The sequence below is a fragment of the Phocoena phocoena genome, chromosome 1, assembly GCF_963924675.1.
Source record: "Phocoena phocoena chromosome 1, mPhoPho1.1, whole genome shotgun sequence".
Lineage (NCBI taxonomy): Eukaryota > Metazoa > Chordata > Mammalia > Artiodactyla > Phocoenidae > Phocoena > Phocoena phocoena.
The window spans coordinates 105,464,223-105,482,775 of NC_089219.1; the positions used below are offsets into that span (position 1 = coordinate 105,464,223).

At 51.8% G+C, this 18,553-nt stretch overlaps 1 protein-coding gene across 1 annotated transcript in view; it reads right to left on the bottom strand.

Annotated features, from left to right (window-relative positions):
• TBX15 (T-box transcription factor 15) overlaps window positions 1-9,226 on the bottom strand; it is a 99,503-nt gene extending 90,277 nt beyond the window's left edge. The window contains exon 1 of the mRNA XM_065883802.1: window positions 8,737-9,226. Coding sequence (XP_065739874.1) covers window positions 8,737-8,941 — 205 coding nt within the window. The 5' untranslated portion in view covers window positions 8,942-9,226. The remainder of the gene's footprint in view (window positions 1-8,736) is intronic.
• Window positions 9,227-18,553: the final 9,327 nt, after the last annotated feature.

Below are 18,553 nucleotides of genomic sequence, written 5' to 3' on the forward strand. Positions count from 1 at the left end.
AAGCTTTGTAGTATAGTGAAGACTCATAGATACCCACATAAGCAATTAAGGCTTCTGAAACGTTTTACAATTCAGTATTCCTCTGCAAGCCTGCATATACGATTGATTTTCTAAGCCCTTTTTTTCCTATATAGCACATAGGTATATAGATATATATACACCTAGCCCCTCCCCAGCTTTGCTGCAAACAAATAAAGAAATCAAAGTATTAGACTTCTGAATTAAGGAAGATTTGTCATATCCAGGGAAAGCATTGCTGCGTTCACAATCATTTATTGGCCCAAGTGCTTGCCTCTCCCCACTGTGAAAAGCAAGTATTTATTTTTCAGAAGCAAAAACATAAGGCCTGAACCACCCAAGTCACCTAACCCCTAGGTTAAAATTCTGGGCCCTTGGGGCCTGGTGTGATTGATGCTTTGGAGCCAGGATGCCTCGAGGCGGGACTTCCCTCTCAGCTAACGCTGAGCTCTTGAAGGGAAGCCGTCTGGCCGGCTTCTTACAGAATATAGTCATTTCTCAATCTGCTTGGTAAAGATGGGTGGTTTCTTTGTTTTTTTTTTTTAAGAAAAGAATTACTTCATTGTTTTAAATCTCCAATAACAATGCAAAGAACAATTGTCTGCTGTCCCTTTGTCTCGGTGGGCAATGACGGGTTTCTGGGAGGGGGACACCTCTGCGGTTATGAGCCCTACACACTCGGAGATCATGTGTGTCTCGAACCGACAAAATGACCTTCCTTTTTAATGGACTGCCTGTGATATTGACTGACCCTAGAATTGCCCATTTGGAAATGGTTAGAGATTAAAAATCCTACAAGCCGAGAGATTCTTGGTTTCTAATTGCTAATGTTTGAAGTGAGTTTGATTCCTCAAAAATTTGTTCAGCCTGTTAAAAGCAAAAGCTCAAACTCCCCTCTGGGCGCGAGGTGTAAGATCCTTGGGTGCTGTCTGATTTGAGGTTGGTTTGGGGTTTTATTCCCCTGATTTTTTTTTTGTGGGAGGGGGGACGGCAATCTTTCACCAAAGCCTTCCTGATTAGCCCCATAGTCCCCGCATTTCTCCAGGATGTAAACAGAGCTGAGAAAAGCACCCACCATCCCTCAGGATGCCGGCACTGGTTTCAAAGGCCCCGCGCTAACCCCGGGCCCACGCGGCCCTGCGGATCGGCCAGGCGGAGCCCCGAGCGCCGGAGCAGGAACGCGAGCCGCTCTCCCCGAGGCCCGGCCGCCGCTCTCGCCCGGCTAGGCGGCCGAGACCCGAGCGAAGGAAGGAAAGCGGGCAGCCCTAGCCGCGGCCCAATTCGCCGACTAGTGAAGGTCACCCGAGCGGCCCTGGTTTCCCAGGGATGGTTTCACGAAAAGAGATGCAATCCCAATGCCTTCCTCGGTGAAACGTCATCTGAAATTTTTTTAAGGGGGTGAAAAAATGAGCTGCTAACGTGTGTGTAGGAGGTTGGAGGAGGGGACCAGGTCGGGGTGAGGGGAAGTGAGGAGGGAGGGGAAATACAGGGGGGCGAACTGCACTCCGAGCCCTTATCTGGGGCTTTGACATCACGTTCTGGGCTGTGGGACAGTAAAGGAGAGGTAGGGGGTGTTCGGGGTCAGAATTTCGGTTCACCCGGTGGAGAACTAGGCGTTAAAACTCTAAGGATCCGTCTAGGTGTGTAATGACCTCCAGTGATCCTTGTAAAGGGAACCCTACTGTTATCTGTAGCATTTTGGTTTTTAAACGAAGGCTATATTAGGAGATTAGTTCTGCAGTCCACAATTAGGGGTTGGTGTTTTGTTTGCTGTAATCCTCTAAAGTGTGTGGCAATTTGGAAACAGCTAATTTGAACCTCAGCAACTATATTGTAGAAAATATAAGAGGACAAATAGGGAAAATATGTTGAATATATTTCCTACCTTCTTAAATTATTTCCCCCAAATCACACTGTTTCTCTCACTGTTTCTATTATTAATTATTATCCAGATTCCTCTTAGTTGTTCAGTTAGCTCTCTTCATGGAAGAACATGAAATTACTCTTCAGAATACAAGGCAGCTTCTGTCCATCCAAAATGAAGATGGCATTATTCACAAAATTAAAAGCCAAATTTAGAAAAATGTCCACTCTCCTCCTTCTTTTAAATTGCATCTGCCGTCTCATTTTCTGCTGTTTTCTCGTAGGCTTTAGTCAAAATCATCAATTAATTTGAGAGTTAAATAAAAACACCAATAACTAGAAGTTTCAGGTCTGGGGATACTCTTGAATTGTCAAAGGATACCTAGAGATGACAAAATTTCTCGCCTCCCAGATTTTAGGTGTTCTCAATTTGTTAAACTGGCTCCACACACACACACACAGAAAGCAATTTATTTTCTCTGCAACTTAATCTATGTCTCATTCAGAACTTAAAGTTCACACATAAATTTGTGTATAAAACACATACACTTGTGTAAATACTTTTTAAATATCCTGTATATACTTATGTATAAAGGGCAGAACTAGACATTGGCTGATTTTAAAAGTACAGAATAAAAAGTAGTGATTACAAGGCCTATTTTCACCTCCGGTGTCAAAAGCTCATCATCAGTTTGTAGTCAGCAAAAAACGTCCTGCCCTGTCTCAAAGTGAAGCCATTAATGGCAGAGAATAAATGTTGATTTTTCGTCACCAGTTGCTTTAATTTCCCACCTCTTCCCATTTCACCTCCTCCCATTTCACCTCCGGTCCTCCCTACTGAGTCTCATTTTCCACCCTGACACTTAGAGTGAGGGCCTCACTTAAATTAACTAATAATTATCCTTGCCCAAAGTGTAAACAGACCTTAATTGCAAAATTTGCTAATTGCTGTTCCCAGTACAGACCCCTGAGTATCTCAGTCATGCACATATAAAATTCAAAGCTCACTAGAAACCAGAAAAGGCAAAGCAAAAATAAACCATAGGGATGAGAGAAAGAAGGGGGAAAGATTCCATGTTCCACCAGCTCCCTACTTTCCGCTGTGGAAAAATATCCCAAAAGGTTAAAACTAGAAAACCACTTAAATATTCTCCCCATGCTTAACTACTTTATCTTTTGGGAGTTAGAAAGCAATAACCAGCTACACCCCCAGAATAATCATTGGACAGATTTCTGCATTTCCAAAAAGGAAAGTGAAATGCCAATCTGCTCTTTATCCCTGTGGAATTTGCACGGTTCAGCCTGGCTTTTTTTTTTTTTTTTAATCTACAGTCACCTAGAGAAGAAACTCCCAGATTTCAGAAGTAATCATTTTTCTCCCAGGTGTGAGAAATAAACTTCTACTAGAGTCCATAATAAGAATCTCAAAAAAAAAAGTGCTCTCATCTTATTAATATTATAATTTTGGCAATAGAGAAAAGGATTGTCACAGACCTGGAATATTTCACTCCTTAATACTAGCAATGCCCTTGGAGAGGCTTAGACGAACAAAATAGTTGTCTTCTGAGCCAAAATGTATTTGTCCCTCCCTTTTTGTGGTGCAATATGAAGGATTAATGATGAGGGACTTGCTTCCATTAAACTCTCATCCACACAAGGAAATTATACAAATAAACGGGGGAACACAAACCACCAGCACCCAATCATTTTAGTATTGGCTCCCAGGTTAGGCATTTCATACCATTCTTCACTTACTCCTCACGTGCCGAGTATATGAACTAAATATGTTAAACAAATTTTCTTTAATAATTAAAAGATGTTCATGATACCATTTGAAGTAATGGGGTGGCGGTGCACAGACGGCAGCGGGTATGCGTCAATATAATTTCAATCCGAGCCCCACCATAAGAAATTTAATTCCCCCTTCCTCCTGCATGAACGTCACCTCGTAAACTTTTCTTTCTGGAAGTTTTATCTATAAAATCAGGAAACCTAAAGTGGCTAGCTCTGAAACCAAATAAAGTATTCAATAAGAAAGAGCGTTGGGTGGGGCGTAGAAGACGCGAATTCAGAATCGCTGCGCACCGAGGCTGGAAGCTGATCTGTCCAGGAAAGCCTTCGCCGGCCTTTAGGCTTGTGCTCTTCGGAACGGTCTCCGAGGGGTAGAGGTGGCTGTGAAGCCAGCCGGGCAAAGGGGCAGCCCTGCACCGAGTAGCGAAGAAACGAGAGCAACCCGTCCCACCCGCGCGCGCGCGCCTTCCACACGCTTCACGTGGGTTTCTGAACCCCCCGGGGGAGGTGGAGGGGGGTATGGGGACGACCTGCAGAGGAGCAAACCACAGCCCACTCCATTTCTTCCAACACAGTCCAAACTCTGGGCACCTGGGTTTTCCGCATTCCCTGTCCTCCCCACTGCCCTCGAGCAGTTTGCTCCATCTATGGGACAGAATGGGTTGGAATTATCTCCTTTTTCCGAGTGGCTTCTATCGTGCCACCACTCCAGGACCGGAGCTTTACGCAGAATGTCTCCATAACCCTCCCCACCGCGCGGGAGACATTGTGGCGCGCTCTCCCAGCCCCGTACGATCCAGAAGGCACTAATTTTGCCACTGTGGGAGCAGAGCGCGAAAAAGGCATTTGGCAGTCATGCCCCAGCAAACCACCATCCTTAACCGGCCTACAACGAATTCAGATCTTGCCTACCCCTTCACTCCCTTTCAGAATCGTGACACAAGGTCACTGACCAAAGAGGCAGCCACCGCGGAAGGCCGTTTTGACCTGGCAACCGAGAGGTTTGGGCACGTTCATCAGGTCCTACACTTGGCTTATTCGCAGGGCGCAGACCTGACACTTCGAGGCCTGCATCGGTGCCGGGACGCACGCACCGCCGAGGAGCCGGAGTTCTACCCGAGAAAGACCCTTGGCGTCTTGCCCAGAGCGCCGCATACCCATACACTGTGGTCCACGCCCCAGCCTGTGCCCTGGCTGGTGCTTGCCTGGCACAAGTACGTTCTCCCCACTGGCTTCAAACTCATCGCCTTTTCTCCATTACTTAAACATCAGTGAAGAGTCACTTCTTCCGTTTTGACCCAAATGTTCCCGTATTGGGGGGTTGGGAGTGGGTAGAGGGGTGATGTCAGGATTAAAATCTTGGAGTTCTACTCTGAGCAAACAAGCCGTAAACCGGCAGATTAATTCCTGTGACCGGTTGGTCTCGCTAGCTCGAAGGAAGCAAGTGCCTGGGGCACTGCGAGGAATTTTCTTGTCTCATTTCACTAGGGGTTGCGCAGCCGGGTGCCTGGGAGAAGGCGAGCGCCTGACGTGTGTGCACGTGTGCGCGGAGTGCGTATCTCCCTCGCGTTATTGTGTGTGCCTGCTTTGTGTGCCCACCCGCGTGCGTCGCCACCTCCTTAGGCCGCCGAGCGCCTTGGCTGCGAAGCTCAGGCCCGCGGGCTCCGGAGGGGGAAATCCCATCGCAGAAGGTTTAAATCATTTTTCTCCGCGGGGGATCGGGCCTCGGCCGCACTCGGCTGTGGGTTTGGGCGGGAAAGACCCAAACCCGAGCTGGGGAAGCCGGGTGGAGCCGGGGCTGCGGTCCGAGCGCAGATGGCGCCGCCGCGTGCCTGAAATATACTTCCAAGGCCGCAGCCGGAGCAGCTGTTCCCAGCGATCCTGGCTCGAAAGTTTCCATCGTTGCTGCTGTGTGAGAGGCGGGGGCAAGCCGACCCGAGAGCCAGAGACCGGTTTTGAGACCCTCCGCAGACCGCAGAGGCTGAGTGCTGGCGGCTTCTCCAAAAGACTGGAGCGCTGGCCCGGGTGTAAAAATGACGGTACCTTACAGGCCCTTCTCAGGGCCTTCTCCAAGGCCCGGAGGGCCTCAGGGTGTTTTGGGCCCACCAGGCTCGGTGGAAATCTTTGAAATACATACTGTGTGTCCTCTGATGTGTGAGGGCCTACAGCGAGCAGGCCAGGCTGGTCCCCCCGCTTATGCAGGTTGGTGCCCCAGGCTGCGGGCGCTCGGCGCCAACTAAAGCCAGCTCTGTCCGGACGTCGAAAGGAAAACGGGCTGTGAAAAAGCAAAAAGCCACGTCTTTGAAAAAAACTTAAGCATTAAAATCGGACCCTTCGGTTGTCTGAGGATCCCGGAATTTTGAGGGAGGGCTGAAAACGATGGTACCAGTCAGGGAGGGTATGGTGAGAATGATAAATACGGCTGCTCTAAGGCGGGTGGCCTGTGTATGTGTGTGTTTGTTTAATCCTTCCCCAACCCCTTGGCAATATTCTTTTTGTCGCTGTGGGCTTTTTTCTGTTCCTGACTTCTTTTCGGCCTAGGGCCGGCGAGCCACGCAGTGGGTCCAGCCCCCTCTTCTCCTAATCGGGAGAAGAAAGTTTAATGATAATTGCGAGGCCCAGCCGGCTAGAGACTCGGCCCTGGGCTTAATGGAGTCGCCCGCGCCCCCTTTCCCGCCTCCAACACCATGCACACACCATTAAATGTGGCTCTGCCTTTGTATTTGTTAGGGCGCTGTATTAAAGACAAAAAGAAAGGCCTATAGGGAACTCCAAGCCCCGGCGTGCCTTCTACTACCCCGCTCAAAGCCCAAAGCTCTGTCTGCTCCACTCTCCTGACTGCCAAAGTCTCCACATCAGAGCACGCTTTTTCTGAAAGATATTTTTTCATCCTACATCCTGTTCGTCCTGTTCAAAAGAAAGTCTTGGCCACTACGGGAACTCCAACTTGGAGATCCCCTCGGCCCACGACGGGACCGGCCCAGCTGCACGCAGCCTGGCTCCGCAGAGGGCCCGCGAGTGCTTTTGACTTCCGGCTTCTTCCTCCTACCAGACCTTTGCCCCACAAACATATTTCGTTTTCTCTAACCCAAACGCCCATCTTTTTCTTTAAAAAAAAAAAAAGTGACAAAGGTAATGAGAACTGGTCAACTGACCTCTCTATTATGTAAAGTTCTATGTTAGGTCCTCACCCCCTACCCCCATCCCGCGGGAGCCAGGAAAGAGCATTCTGGATGCCAGGTTCTCGTGTTCACATCCCTGGACTGGTCTCTCCTTGTCCCCAGTCCTCATTTTTTTCTCCCCATTATTTTCTGAGAAGGACGGCGGAAAGAAAACTGCCAGTTGAGTCTCATTATGATCCCATATGTTGGTCCTTTTGAACATAAGACCCTACACGGGCTCCTTACGACCTGTACCCCCCTCCCAGGGAAAAGTACCCGTGGACAGGACAGGGCGTCTGTCATACTCAGTTAGATAACTTCTGCCTTTTCCACCAGCGGGAAGATAAAATAAACTACATCGCCAATCGTGAGTTGTCATAAGGCCTGAGAAAACTTCCACTAAACTGTGTGAAGGCCCAAACGAGATTCTGACAACAAATAAGTACGGTGAGGAAATAGGGTCTGGCCAGAGATGGGAAACACACATTAGCCATGCGTTCCTTTCTGGATTGCCCACACAGGGGTCCGCGTGGACAGGCACCCGCATCCAAATACAACGAAAGGCTTGAGCAGACGAAATAAATCTCCTTTTAATTTTCTTTTCATCGACTAATAAAAATAATTCCCCAGCACGAAACCCAAATACCGTAACCGGCCGCAAGAACACGGAGAATTCATCAAACTCTGTCTCTGCAGGTCACCCGCTAATCGCGTTATTATTAGCCTCAGGAGCATGGAAATTGAACTGTCACTGCCGAAAGAGAAAATGTAAGCGACAGCTGTCTCTCCTTGGGTCGGCCAGCTTTCCAGCCCCCAAGCTCCTGGGCCCCAAGCTGGGTCCCCAAGCTCCTGGGCCTGCGGCCAGCCCCATCCCTTTGCGAGCAGCCCTTCCCTTCCGACTTGCCGGCGCTCTGACCCAAATCTACTCTCCAGCCCTAGCTGGTCAGCAGGAGCACCTCCAGAAAAGTTTTAGAAATCCTGTACGGAAACTTTCTGAAGCGCTAAACTAAGCCGCTGCGAGCGTTGAGTGTGTGCGCGCTCGCGCGCGCGCGCGCGCGGGCAAAATTCTTCCGACAACAGCTGTTCCCCCTGTGTTTTGCACAGTTGAAATCTTGGCACTTAATACAAAACGTTGTTTTCCCCCCTTCCTAGGGTTCTGTTAAAGTATTGATGTAGACACCCGCCCGCTGTTTTACGTGTTGTGTGTATATAACGTGCATAGAAGGCGCACAGATCCGAGACACGTTGCTGCACTGATCCCCACAAATACGCAGAGATGTGGGCCCTGAAGAGGGGCCCAGGGCGCAGGGTAAGCGGGCTAAAATCCATTCCTCTTTCCACAAATGCCAACGAAGCAGAAATATAATTATGCTCCCTCGTCACGGGCATTAGGAGAAACACAACTTGAGTCCCAGAAAAGTTGGTGTGGAAAGGGAAAGGACAGAGGTTGAAGGCTAAATGGGACAAACTGGGCAATTCCCACAGGGGTGTCGGACCGAGAACTCCGTGCCAGTCCTCGGACCTCTCAGAAGTGAGTCCCAGCTCCTCTCCGCTCCCGCCATTGCCTTGCATCGGCGCCCCTCTTAACCCCAGGGGCCTGCAGCCCCAGCAGCTGCGGGCACCGTGAACACTGCATTCTGCTCCCAGAAGGAGAAGGGGATGCGAGCAAGAAGGCCTCCCGGCTTGAGGTTGGCGACGAAACTGCAAGGCTCAGGCCAGTTTCCCCAAATTGGTTCCGGCGAATTTGGGGAAGGCTCAAGGCATTTGCGCAAAGAAAAAGAAACCCGGGTTGGAGCAAGACGTCGTCACCGCCAGGGCCTTCCTCTTCGCCACTCTCCCCGCCCGCTGGCCGCCCGGCGTCCCTTCTCCGCCCGCCTCCCGTGTTCTGGCCCTACGCACTCACCCGGGTGAGGCTCCAGGCCGTGCGCGGCCGCGTCCTCCGTGTCTCCAAGTGGGCCCGCGGGGCTCAGCGCCTCCATGGACAGGTCCAGCCCCTTCTCCTCCCAGTCTCGCAGCTTCCGCTTTTTATTTGAGCCGATCAAGGCTTCAACGGAGAAGGCATGTGCTCGCGAGCTCAGGGCGACTGCAGATCTTCTCCTTTCACTCATCTTAGCCGCCCGCACCCCGGCCCCCGCTCGTCCCCGCTACACAGGGAGCAGCCCGAGCCCTCACGCTCCGAGCGCCCGCCGGGCCGGGCCCGGGAGAGGCGGCGGCGAGGCGGCCGAGACTGAGGCGGCGGCTTTGCGGGTCCTCGGCACCCTCCCCCTGCGCCCTCCGCCGCCGGCTCGGACCGACGTCCCTGGCTGCCCCAGCCCCTAGGAACGAGCGCCCCGAGCGCTACCCGCTCGCTGCATGAGCGCCCTAGTCCTGCTTCCCACCCACCCGGGCAGGCGTTCACAGGCTGTGCAGACTGGACTTCATCTTTTTTTTATTCTCTCTCCCTCCTCCCTCTCCCTTTCTCTCCTCCCTCTCCCTCTTCCTCCCGTGGTCTTCCCGTCCTTCCTCTGATCCAAACTTCTGGGAAACCTTTTTTTCTAAATTCCTCCCTTCTCGAGGAGCTGGGGGCAGGCGGTGCGCTCCTGTCCGAGGGGCGAGGGAGAGGGAGGGGGGAGGAAGAGAAAGACTGAGGGGAAAAAAAAAAGCCCCCGACCAATGGCGAAGAGGGAACAGGAGAAACCCTGAGAGCGCCGGCCAATGAGAGGAGGGGAGAGACTGAGGCTCGGGCCAAGGCTCCGCGCGAATTGTCCTCGGGATGTTCCTGGGCCGACTTTAACTCCTGGCTTCCCAGTCCCCCACGGTTCCTCATGGGGCGGGGGGGTGGGGGGGAAGGGAGGGGAGCTGAAAGTCGAGGTCTGATCTGTGCCGTTACAAACTCCTGCAAGTCCCACATCCATACCTTTTCCTCCCAAATCTGCTAGGTCTCACAGACGCTGCAAGCGCAGAGTCATTTAAATTACGGATCTGGAATTGGGAGGCTCTGACAAAAGGTCAACCTGTCCAAATACGCCAGAAAAAGATTCTGACAATCTCGCGCTTGCCCCCCAGATGCTATTAGATCTGCTGGTTCCGCCGGGGTTTCGCTACACAGGTTCTTATTTTCCTGTTGAACGATTTCTAAGCGACTCTGGTTAAGGCAAAACGAAAGAAACAACAAGAAAGCCTCGTTACTATCCGAGGTCTTGTAATTGAAAATATAAAAATCGCTTCGTCCTTCCAGCTCTACCTGGCAGAGAAGGAGACTAGGCGCCCTCAAAGCGAGAGGGCTGCGGTGGGACACCCGGCTTACCGCGCGCTCCTCAGGCGGATCCCGACTGGGCCCGCACGCAGCAAATGCTCTCCTGCTGTTCGGCGTGGATGCTAAGCCGGGCTTCGCCTGCTTGGGGCGCTTGCTCTGGAGAACCCGCCGAGAGGGGCTGGGAGAGGGCAGCCAGGAACTTTGACAGTGGAGAAGGAGCTTTTTCAAAATTCCCTTTAAATCCGATCATCTCGGGAGCCCGGCTCTCCCCGCCCCACTGATCCTCCCTCCACCCTTCAAAAAAAAAAAAAATTCTTTCAGGACAGTGTGGTCGTCAGGGATTTCTAAGGAACTTAAACCCAACACTTCTGGCCATTCTGATTCCCCACGCCCGCTACCGGTTTCGGGCCGCTGGAGACCCCGAGCTTAGCCCAGCACAGAGCAAGTTCAGAGGGGCCAAGAAGTTGATCCTGCCAAGCTGGAAAAAGGTCTCGGATTTCGCGGACGACGGCCGAGCCACAGCCCTATTGCCCCAGCGCCCTGGTCCAGACGCTTCTATCCCAGCGCGAAGAGGCAGGAAAGAGCCAGCTCCCAGATGCCAACGACAGACTGACAGGGCCCTGCAGACAAGTCTTGCCGACACCCAGGCTCTGAGCAGGGTCTAAACCCGAAAGCCTAGGGCAGAGGAGCACACGGTGTGTCACAGACCCCCCAAGAACGAACACCCATTGGTCCTTCCACCTTGGGGTGAGAAGGGAGGGCCTGTTGGACCTCTGAAAGGCCACATTCCCCTCCTGACCACAGAGAAATCCATTATAGTTCTTGCTATTACGGTTGGATGTGCTCTGGTGCTGGAGACAACCGCGGAGTGTCCTGAATGTACCTTGGGCCTCTTAGGAGGAGAGCAAGAAAGGCCAGTTTGGGAGCCCCCTCAAATGGGCCTCCAGCCTGGAGGAGAGGAAGCTATCTGCGCAGCAAATGCAGAAAGAATAATGAAAAGCCACCGGATGCGTAAGATTCGGCTAGGCTTGGCCTCCCAGGCATTCCAGGAGCCTGAGTCTCAGGCTTGGGGGTCCCCCAGCAGCACTCCAAGAACCCTGGGATCGGGCACTGAGCTCTTCAGCCTCTCCCACCGTGCTGCCGGGCAAAAGCCTGTGTGGCAAGGTGCAGGGTCTCCCACCTCAGCCACCACTCAGGGTTGCTTTCAGGCGACCTTGCTGAAAGTCATTCGCCACTGCCAGGCTTCGGCAAAGGAGCTGGAGACAAGGCAGGTCAGGAAGGTGCAGTTACCTTCCCCCCAGCTCAGACCTCTCTTTCGGCTCCCAATTCTGATATTACCACCCTTGGCCGGAGCCTGCCAGGCCCAGGCCCAATGGAGTAACAACGGGGCAGGCCTCTATTCTTTCCCAGCATTCCCCTCCTCCCCCAGCACCTGTAGGTCCCATCTCCCTCTGGTAGACTCTTGCCTTCCTTTCTCTCACAGACCTTCCTGGGTTTGAGAAGTAGATGCACTATAGGCCACACACCCTCCCTGAGGTCATGAAAGTTTCTCAGAAAGAAGACATTTTGGTTACCCACCACCTAGATGCAGGTCCCGAAGGCCTGCCTGATGTAAGTGTCACTACCCATGTGTCCACGAGTCATACGTAGAAAAATCCTGAGCAGTGCCTTCAACATCCTGCATCTGCACCCCACCCCAAAACATATGCTCTGCACAGAGCTCTCAGAGGAGCTCCTACACCCTTCCTTCAGGCTGCTCATAGGTTGCCGCCACCCCCATCCCACATACACATACATCCTAGAACTGTGGGTTAGTCCATTAAAACAAATCAGATGCTAACGAAGCCAGACTGGTTTAGAATAGTTATGAAAATAGGAGTTTTCCTCTAGGTAAATGGAGGGGCAGGGAAGTTTTCTTTCTGTCACTATAGGGATCAATTTAAGTTTTTCAGGGTGTGACCTTGTGCTGACAGGGAAGAAGGTCTGGAGAAAGATTCATCAGGATGGTTTAACGTCCGTGACTTAGATACATAGTTTTATGCAACTGGAGAGACGAAGAAAAAGGGTTAGGGGGATTAAATGTGATTATCTGGGAGTACGGTATGCATTTTCCTTCTCCTCATTGCATCAAGGGGCTTTCAAAATTTCCTCTCATTACCACAGTTTCTCTCTCCTTTAACCTTCAGGAATGAGAGTGGGGTCTCCAATGTCTGAGGCCAATTCCTGAGGCAATCCCCAGGTTTCCCCGCCGTAGGCTCCACCCTTGGGTCCTGGGTGGAATCTACAGGTGGTAAGTCCAGTTCAGGTCTATTTCAGGCTTGAAGATGCCTGACAAGGACCAAGCTGGAAACCCTACTCTACACCCTGCGGGGCCCCCAAAAGGATGAAAAGGTTGTTAAGGGCCTGAGATGTCAGAGTGATGGGGGAGGGGGAAGGAGAACTCACTAAACCCCTCAATAAGGGAAGTGGATGTCCAGGCCTAGCCTTGACCAGAGGAAAGCCAAGAAGAGAAGGGCAGCATAGTGATTGCTTACCTAAAACTGACTGCGTCCAGATAATTTGATTTTCCAAAGGAACATCAGAGTTCTGCAGGATAGGGACAAGAATCCTAGAAATGGAGCCCTGCACCCTCCACATAGCTGTCCTTTCCTTTTGTTTCTCCACACTAAATACCCCTAAATACCACCACTGCTAATGCCTCAATACCAAGGTGATCCGCCAGATGCTGTGACTTTGCAGTTTTGAGTAAGTAACTGAAAACAAAATTAAAAAAACAGGTGGTGGGGCTTCCCTGGTGGCGCAGTGGTTGAGAGTCTGTCTGCCGGTGCAGGGGACACGGGTTCGTGCCCCGGTCCGGGAAGATCCCACATGCCGCGGAGCGGCTGGGCCCGTGAGCCATGGCCTGTGAGCCTGTGCGTCCGGAGCCTGTGCTCCGCAACGGGAGAGGCCACAACAGTGAGAGGCCCACGTACCGCAAAAATAACAAAACCAAAAACAGGTGGCCAGCAGGACATGTTAGGCTGCCCTTACATGCCTAGGAGGACACCCTATAGAGGTGGGAAAATTACAATGAATTCGGCCTCTCTAAGCGGGTTTGACACATTATGAGGCGGCGGTGGGGTGCGAGGAAATTATCAGGACTCCAAGGCAGGTGGAGCCTAGCGACCAGGTCCCATTCAGCTCTAAACTATGGGAGCTTAGGCAAATCGATGAACGGCCCCGCGCCTCAGTTTCCCTGTCCGCAGAGTGAAGGGGTCTTAAATACTTTACAACTAAGCAAAGCAGGCAAGATAATCGGTGGGAGACTGGACAGACCTGAGGTTTTGTTATTGCTGTGATAGAATCTTCTGGGAACGTGAGGCCAATGGACCCACTTTTCACTTCTTTTCCTAAATTAGCGCCCAGTTATGGGGTGGCACAACTGGCCTGGAGCCCTCGCGTGAGCGTGGGCTGGGAATTGGTTTCTGGAAGGGCCTGCCCAGTGCCGGTCCCGCGAACCAGCGCGGGCTCACTCCTGTGGGCCGCATCTCCAGTCTTTCGGCTGCATCCAAGTTGCCGGGAGCTGTGGGTCCGTCGTGCGTCTTTGACTACTCAACCAATCCCTCTCACTTTTAAAAAAACAAAAGTCCGTGGGGGCGAAAGGGTCTTTAATGATGTGTTTTTGTTTGCGCGAAATAAAATCTTTTGTTTTTATTTTCAACCAGCAGCGTGCCCACCGCTCGGTCCTTCCAGATGTTTGCAATAAAATCGCAGGTTTTGCCTTTGGGACTGGAAATAAAATTTAACGGCCTTTACCCTGTAATTATTCTCTTAGCTCGCCCTTCATAAATTTATCTGTTTTATATCGGACTTGAGGTAGGGGGTGAGCGTAAAGGGAGAAAACCCCAATTTTATATTGGCGACTATAAAAAAGCGCCACCCGGTTTCCTCGCCTTCGGCGGCCGTGGTGTAGCCGGGAGAGCCTGGCCCGGCGGGCGGCAACATTGCGCTATTGTTCGCCGCCTTCGGTACGCGCCGGAGCCGGGCCCCTCCACAAAGGGGTCCTTGTGCGGCGGGGCCGAGCAGCCGCGCCCAGGAGGCGAGGAAATCGTGTTCCTCCAGGCCGGGCTCCTCTGTCCCCAGGGCGTCCCGTGCGAGCCGCAGCCGGCCCTCGGCCTTCGGTGTGCGCCCGCCGCGCCGAGCGCCGGCTTCGGCCCTGACAGACTTCGCAAGAAGCGAAACCCCGAGCCTGCGCTGAGCCCCCTGAGCGCGAGGGAGGAGCCAGCCTCCGTACCGAGGCCCTACTGAAGGCGGGCCTGGGGCTCCAGGGAAGGGGGCTTCCTAGAAGGCCCTCCAGCCTCTATCCTTCGCCTTGCTTGGTTTGGCCTGGAAGGTAGCGTTCCGCACCCTCAGGAGCTCAGGGTTGTTTGGCCACCCTAGGTAACCCAAACCAAAGAGGATTTTGAGGCCGCCAGCGAAATTTCTTGCACCCCGAAATAAATGCGGGCACATCAGTAACTGCTTCATACTTTTATAGGAATCTAGTAAATACAAGGTTCATGCATTATGTTGTGTGACAGCACAAAGCCATGGTTACAGCTGTCTGGTAGCACACACATGCCCGTACACACAGTGTACAGCTACACATGTGTAGCCACATGCCTTTCTAGAATCAAACATGCATAGGAACAACACGTGCTTGGGTATCCAGGTCACACACAGGCATACGGGGAAACATCTTACCCACACACTCAACTGACCCCAAAGGCTGCAAAAATCTACAAGCCTTTGGCCCTTGGGCAGTTCTTCCCACAGCAGTTCCCCACTCCACAGCTCCCCGGGGCTCTCCCTTGCCTCCTGAAGTTTAATTCAGGTGGCTGTTCCCCGACCCCCTCTTTTACATCTGCCCAGAGAGACCTTCGTGGTCAAGGTCTCTCAGACAAGGAAAGAAGTTGGAAAAATGAGGAGTACCCAGTGTCAACCCCTGAGAGAGCCATGGAATGCCTGGGTGAGACCAGGGCACTCTCCAAAGCCCAGGAGCCCCAGCAGGGACTGAGAGACATGGGACTAAGCAGGAGCAATAGGGTTTCCTCTTGTTTGGTTTTAATTGTGCGCACTCCCTTACACCTTTCAGCCAGCCGGCCCCCAGCCAGCCTCCCCAAACCCGGGGAGCCAGATGCTTCCTAGGCAGAGCATTTTTCAGGGTTCTTTCCGACCTGCCGACTCCCAGGTCTTCCAGGTCTGCCCCCTGACTGTGACTGTATCTCCCCCTTCCTGCTGAGTTTGCTGGTGCTTGGCTAAGAGTTCTCTTTGGTCTTTCCACTGAGAGGAAGGATTATCTAAAGCTTGTGAGGGCGAAGAGGCGAGAAGTGCCAGGCCCTACAGTCTATCACTGCCGGCAGGGACCTTGGAATCTAGAGAGGTTACCTGGGATTCCTGGGTGGGGTGGGGTGGGGGAGCTGAGGTTGTCAATAGCGAGGCAGGGGAGAGGGGCGCCTAGAACACTGAAATGGGGCCGCCCATGAGGACCAGCAGCTAAAAGCAAACGATTTGAGGCATTAGGGGCTTGATGTGATGGCTTTTTTGCCAGAATTGTTTGGATTTCACGTTTTACTAATAAAAATCGGCCACCCAGGAGCAAAATGTCCTCGATAGAGCTATGTGAGCCAGCTGCCGGACCCCGAGCCATTACCCATAAAGGAGGAAAAGTAGATTTTTCAGCCTCCTTACAGATCAATTTCTCCCTCTCCACAAGGAGAGAACGAATTGTCCATCATACAAGGAAGAGTGGAAAACAGTTATCTGACTGCAAAGCTATGAGTAGGGGCTGGGGAATTAGATTCTCAGGTGTATGGAGGTCGGGGTAGCTGGGGTGGCCAGAGGGGTGCTTGCCTCTGTCCTCAGAGTGCAGGAGGAGGAGCTGGGGAAAGGCATTAGCTAGATCATGAGAGGCTTTTCCTTAGTTTTGGTCCATAAGTCATAGGCCACCTCACTGACCCTTCTTGGACAAAACCAAACCACAGGCGGTAGAAGAGAATCTGGAACTCCTAGGTTATATGCATTGAGTCCCTGGTGACCTCAAAGTGGGTACAGAGATTACCAATGAGGAAAACCCTATTGTTTGGACAAATGAGCCTTCAAAATTGTTTTTTATATATTTAAAAAACCCATTTGATATGCATATAGTATATGACATATTATACATAGGGTATATATTATATGCATCATATTATATGTAATACACCATATAATATAAAACCATATACTATAAAACCAATTATGTATATTGTTTTATAGCTAAACAAACTATATGCTTTTTAAAATAACTCAAAAGGTCTTTGGAACAAAGACACACGTTGGGTGTCTGCAGAGAGCCAGACGTGGCCAGAGTTCCAGGGCCTGCCGCTGGGGAAGAGGTGGGGGGACGGGGGCAGTCCCACTGCTGGCTGCATTCAAACAACTGCAGGAGGCATTGCTTTCTGGCCCACAGCCGCCTACTCCAGAGAGTCAGGGGTGAGGAAAGTTGTCTATCCCTACTTAGGAAAAATATTCACTTAACCTCACATGCTTTCCAAGGACCTCACAGGACAGTCAACAAATTCAGGTAAATGAAAGCATTCTCAGGACAGAACAACCCATGAATCCACATTCTCCTAATTCTCAATGGTGTCTGCAGTGCCAGGGGCACAGGAGGTTTGAGGTTTCTAAGGGGCAAAGGCCAGAGGCACTAGGGTGGGCTGGAAGTGCACCACTGACACCTGCTCCCAGTACTGCTCTCCTTGGCTGCCTTCACTGGAAAAGAGAACTTTTGACCCAGCTCAATAAAACAGCAGACGGCAATACCATCCATAGGCCCCTGCTCTCAGGAAAAGCAGAGAGAAAAAATGAGAAGTGTTGCAGCCTTCCTCTCTTGTCACCATGTCTCATTCTGTATCTCCTCTCTTTCTGGTCTGCACCGCTTATGAAGAGCTAATATTTATTGACCCTTTCACTCTGTGTCAGGCCCTGTGCTAAGTGTTTTACATGCACTAACTCATTCTACCCATTTCAAGCTCTATGAACCAAGAATAGTGTTATCAGTCCCATTTTACAGATCAGAAAACTGAGGTATGGAGGGGTTATATAACTTGGCAGGGGTTTCACAGCTTTTAGTGCAGGTAATCTAACTCTAGAACTAGAATTCTTAATCTCTATACCCCCAAGCCTTTCTAGGTGCAAACACACATAAATACAACTTGTGCACCTAGGTTCCCTCTTCCTGCGACTCGGAGGTGGGGGTGGGTTCAAGAAAGGGACTTTGATGGAATTGTCTTCTACTAGTCAAAAAAAAAAAGTATATACTCTCATTTAAAATACAATTAGGAGGCTTTCCTGGCTAGAGAGCAGCATCCTTTCCAGCAAGCAGATAAAAGGGCAGGAGGGCGCCTGGTGCTGAGCAGAACCGGAAAGCTGTCGCCCCCAGCAGGGCTCAGTCAACTAAGGTCAGGTTAGGCTCCGGTGGCTCCACGGTACCAGCCCCAAGCCGGCCTTTGCCGGGGCAGACTTGCCAGCCCTGGGCCAGCTCTCCCGGCGCCTCCCAAATCGGTCTGGGCTGCATTACTAAAGTGTTGGTTTCCCTGGCTCCAACCCGTTTTTGGTTCAAGTCCCCAACCACCTACTCCTTAATGGCTTCCTGCCTGCGCTGCCCCACTCCTCCCGCCCGCCCGCCCGCCCAAGTAGTCTCTAGACTGCCGATCCTCCACCCACTTCTGGGCTGGTAACTGAGCGATTAGGAGGCGACCTTGGAGCCCCCAACTCAGTTCCAAGCGTCTGTCTTTCTCCAGTGGAACCTGGTCCACGCCATCCATCGTGGACGGTAGCCAGTGCCATGCAGACGGGCTCTGCCCTCAGACTGGGAGCTTCTTGAGCACAGGGTGTGTTAATCCAGCGTGGGAGCCATCTCCAGGACTCCATGGTCACTAGAGAAATTCTGCTCCCCATGGCGGTCTGTCAAATGTCTCCAAACTGAATTTCCCTCCGTCCTGCCGTCTGCCATACACACATTCACAGGGCTTGACTCCGAGGTGATCGAGGTCCTCCGTATATTGTAGTCGTTATTTCTAAGGCTCAGATCCAGATGAAATGCAGATAAGGAACAGGTCCTGTGGCTTGAGCACTGAGTGGTATCAGTCATTTATTCCTCAGAATAACTGAGGACTCAGAAATCAGGTTTGTCAGGGAAGCGGGGATAGAGAGGGAAAACTCCTAGGCTCTTGGGGCCACAACTCCAGAGTTCCCAAGAAAACCCTCAGTTTGGGAGAGAAAGCTTTTGGCTTAATTTGGCGAGAGAGGGAAGTACAGCAGAGGTCTTCGCTGCCCAAGGAGGGCCACCTGTGCTGGGCAGGAGACACCAACTCCCCATCAGAGTCCTCACATCAGAAGTGGTGCCCCGGAAGTCCCTCGTGACCTTTGAGCTCCCAGGCGGCTCAAACTGAGTTGGGTCATATTTTTCAGCGCCTGTGGCTTC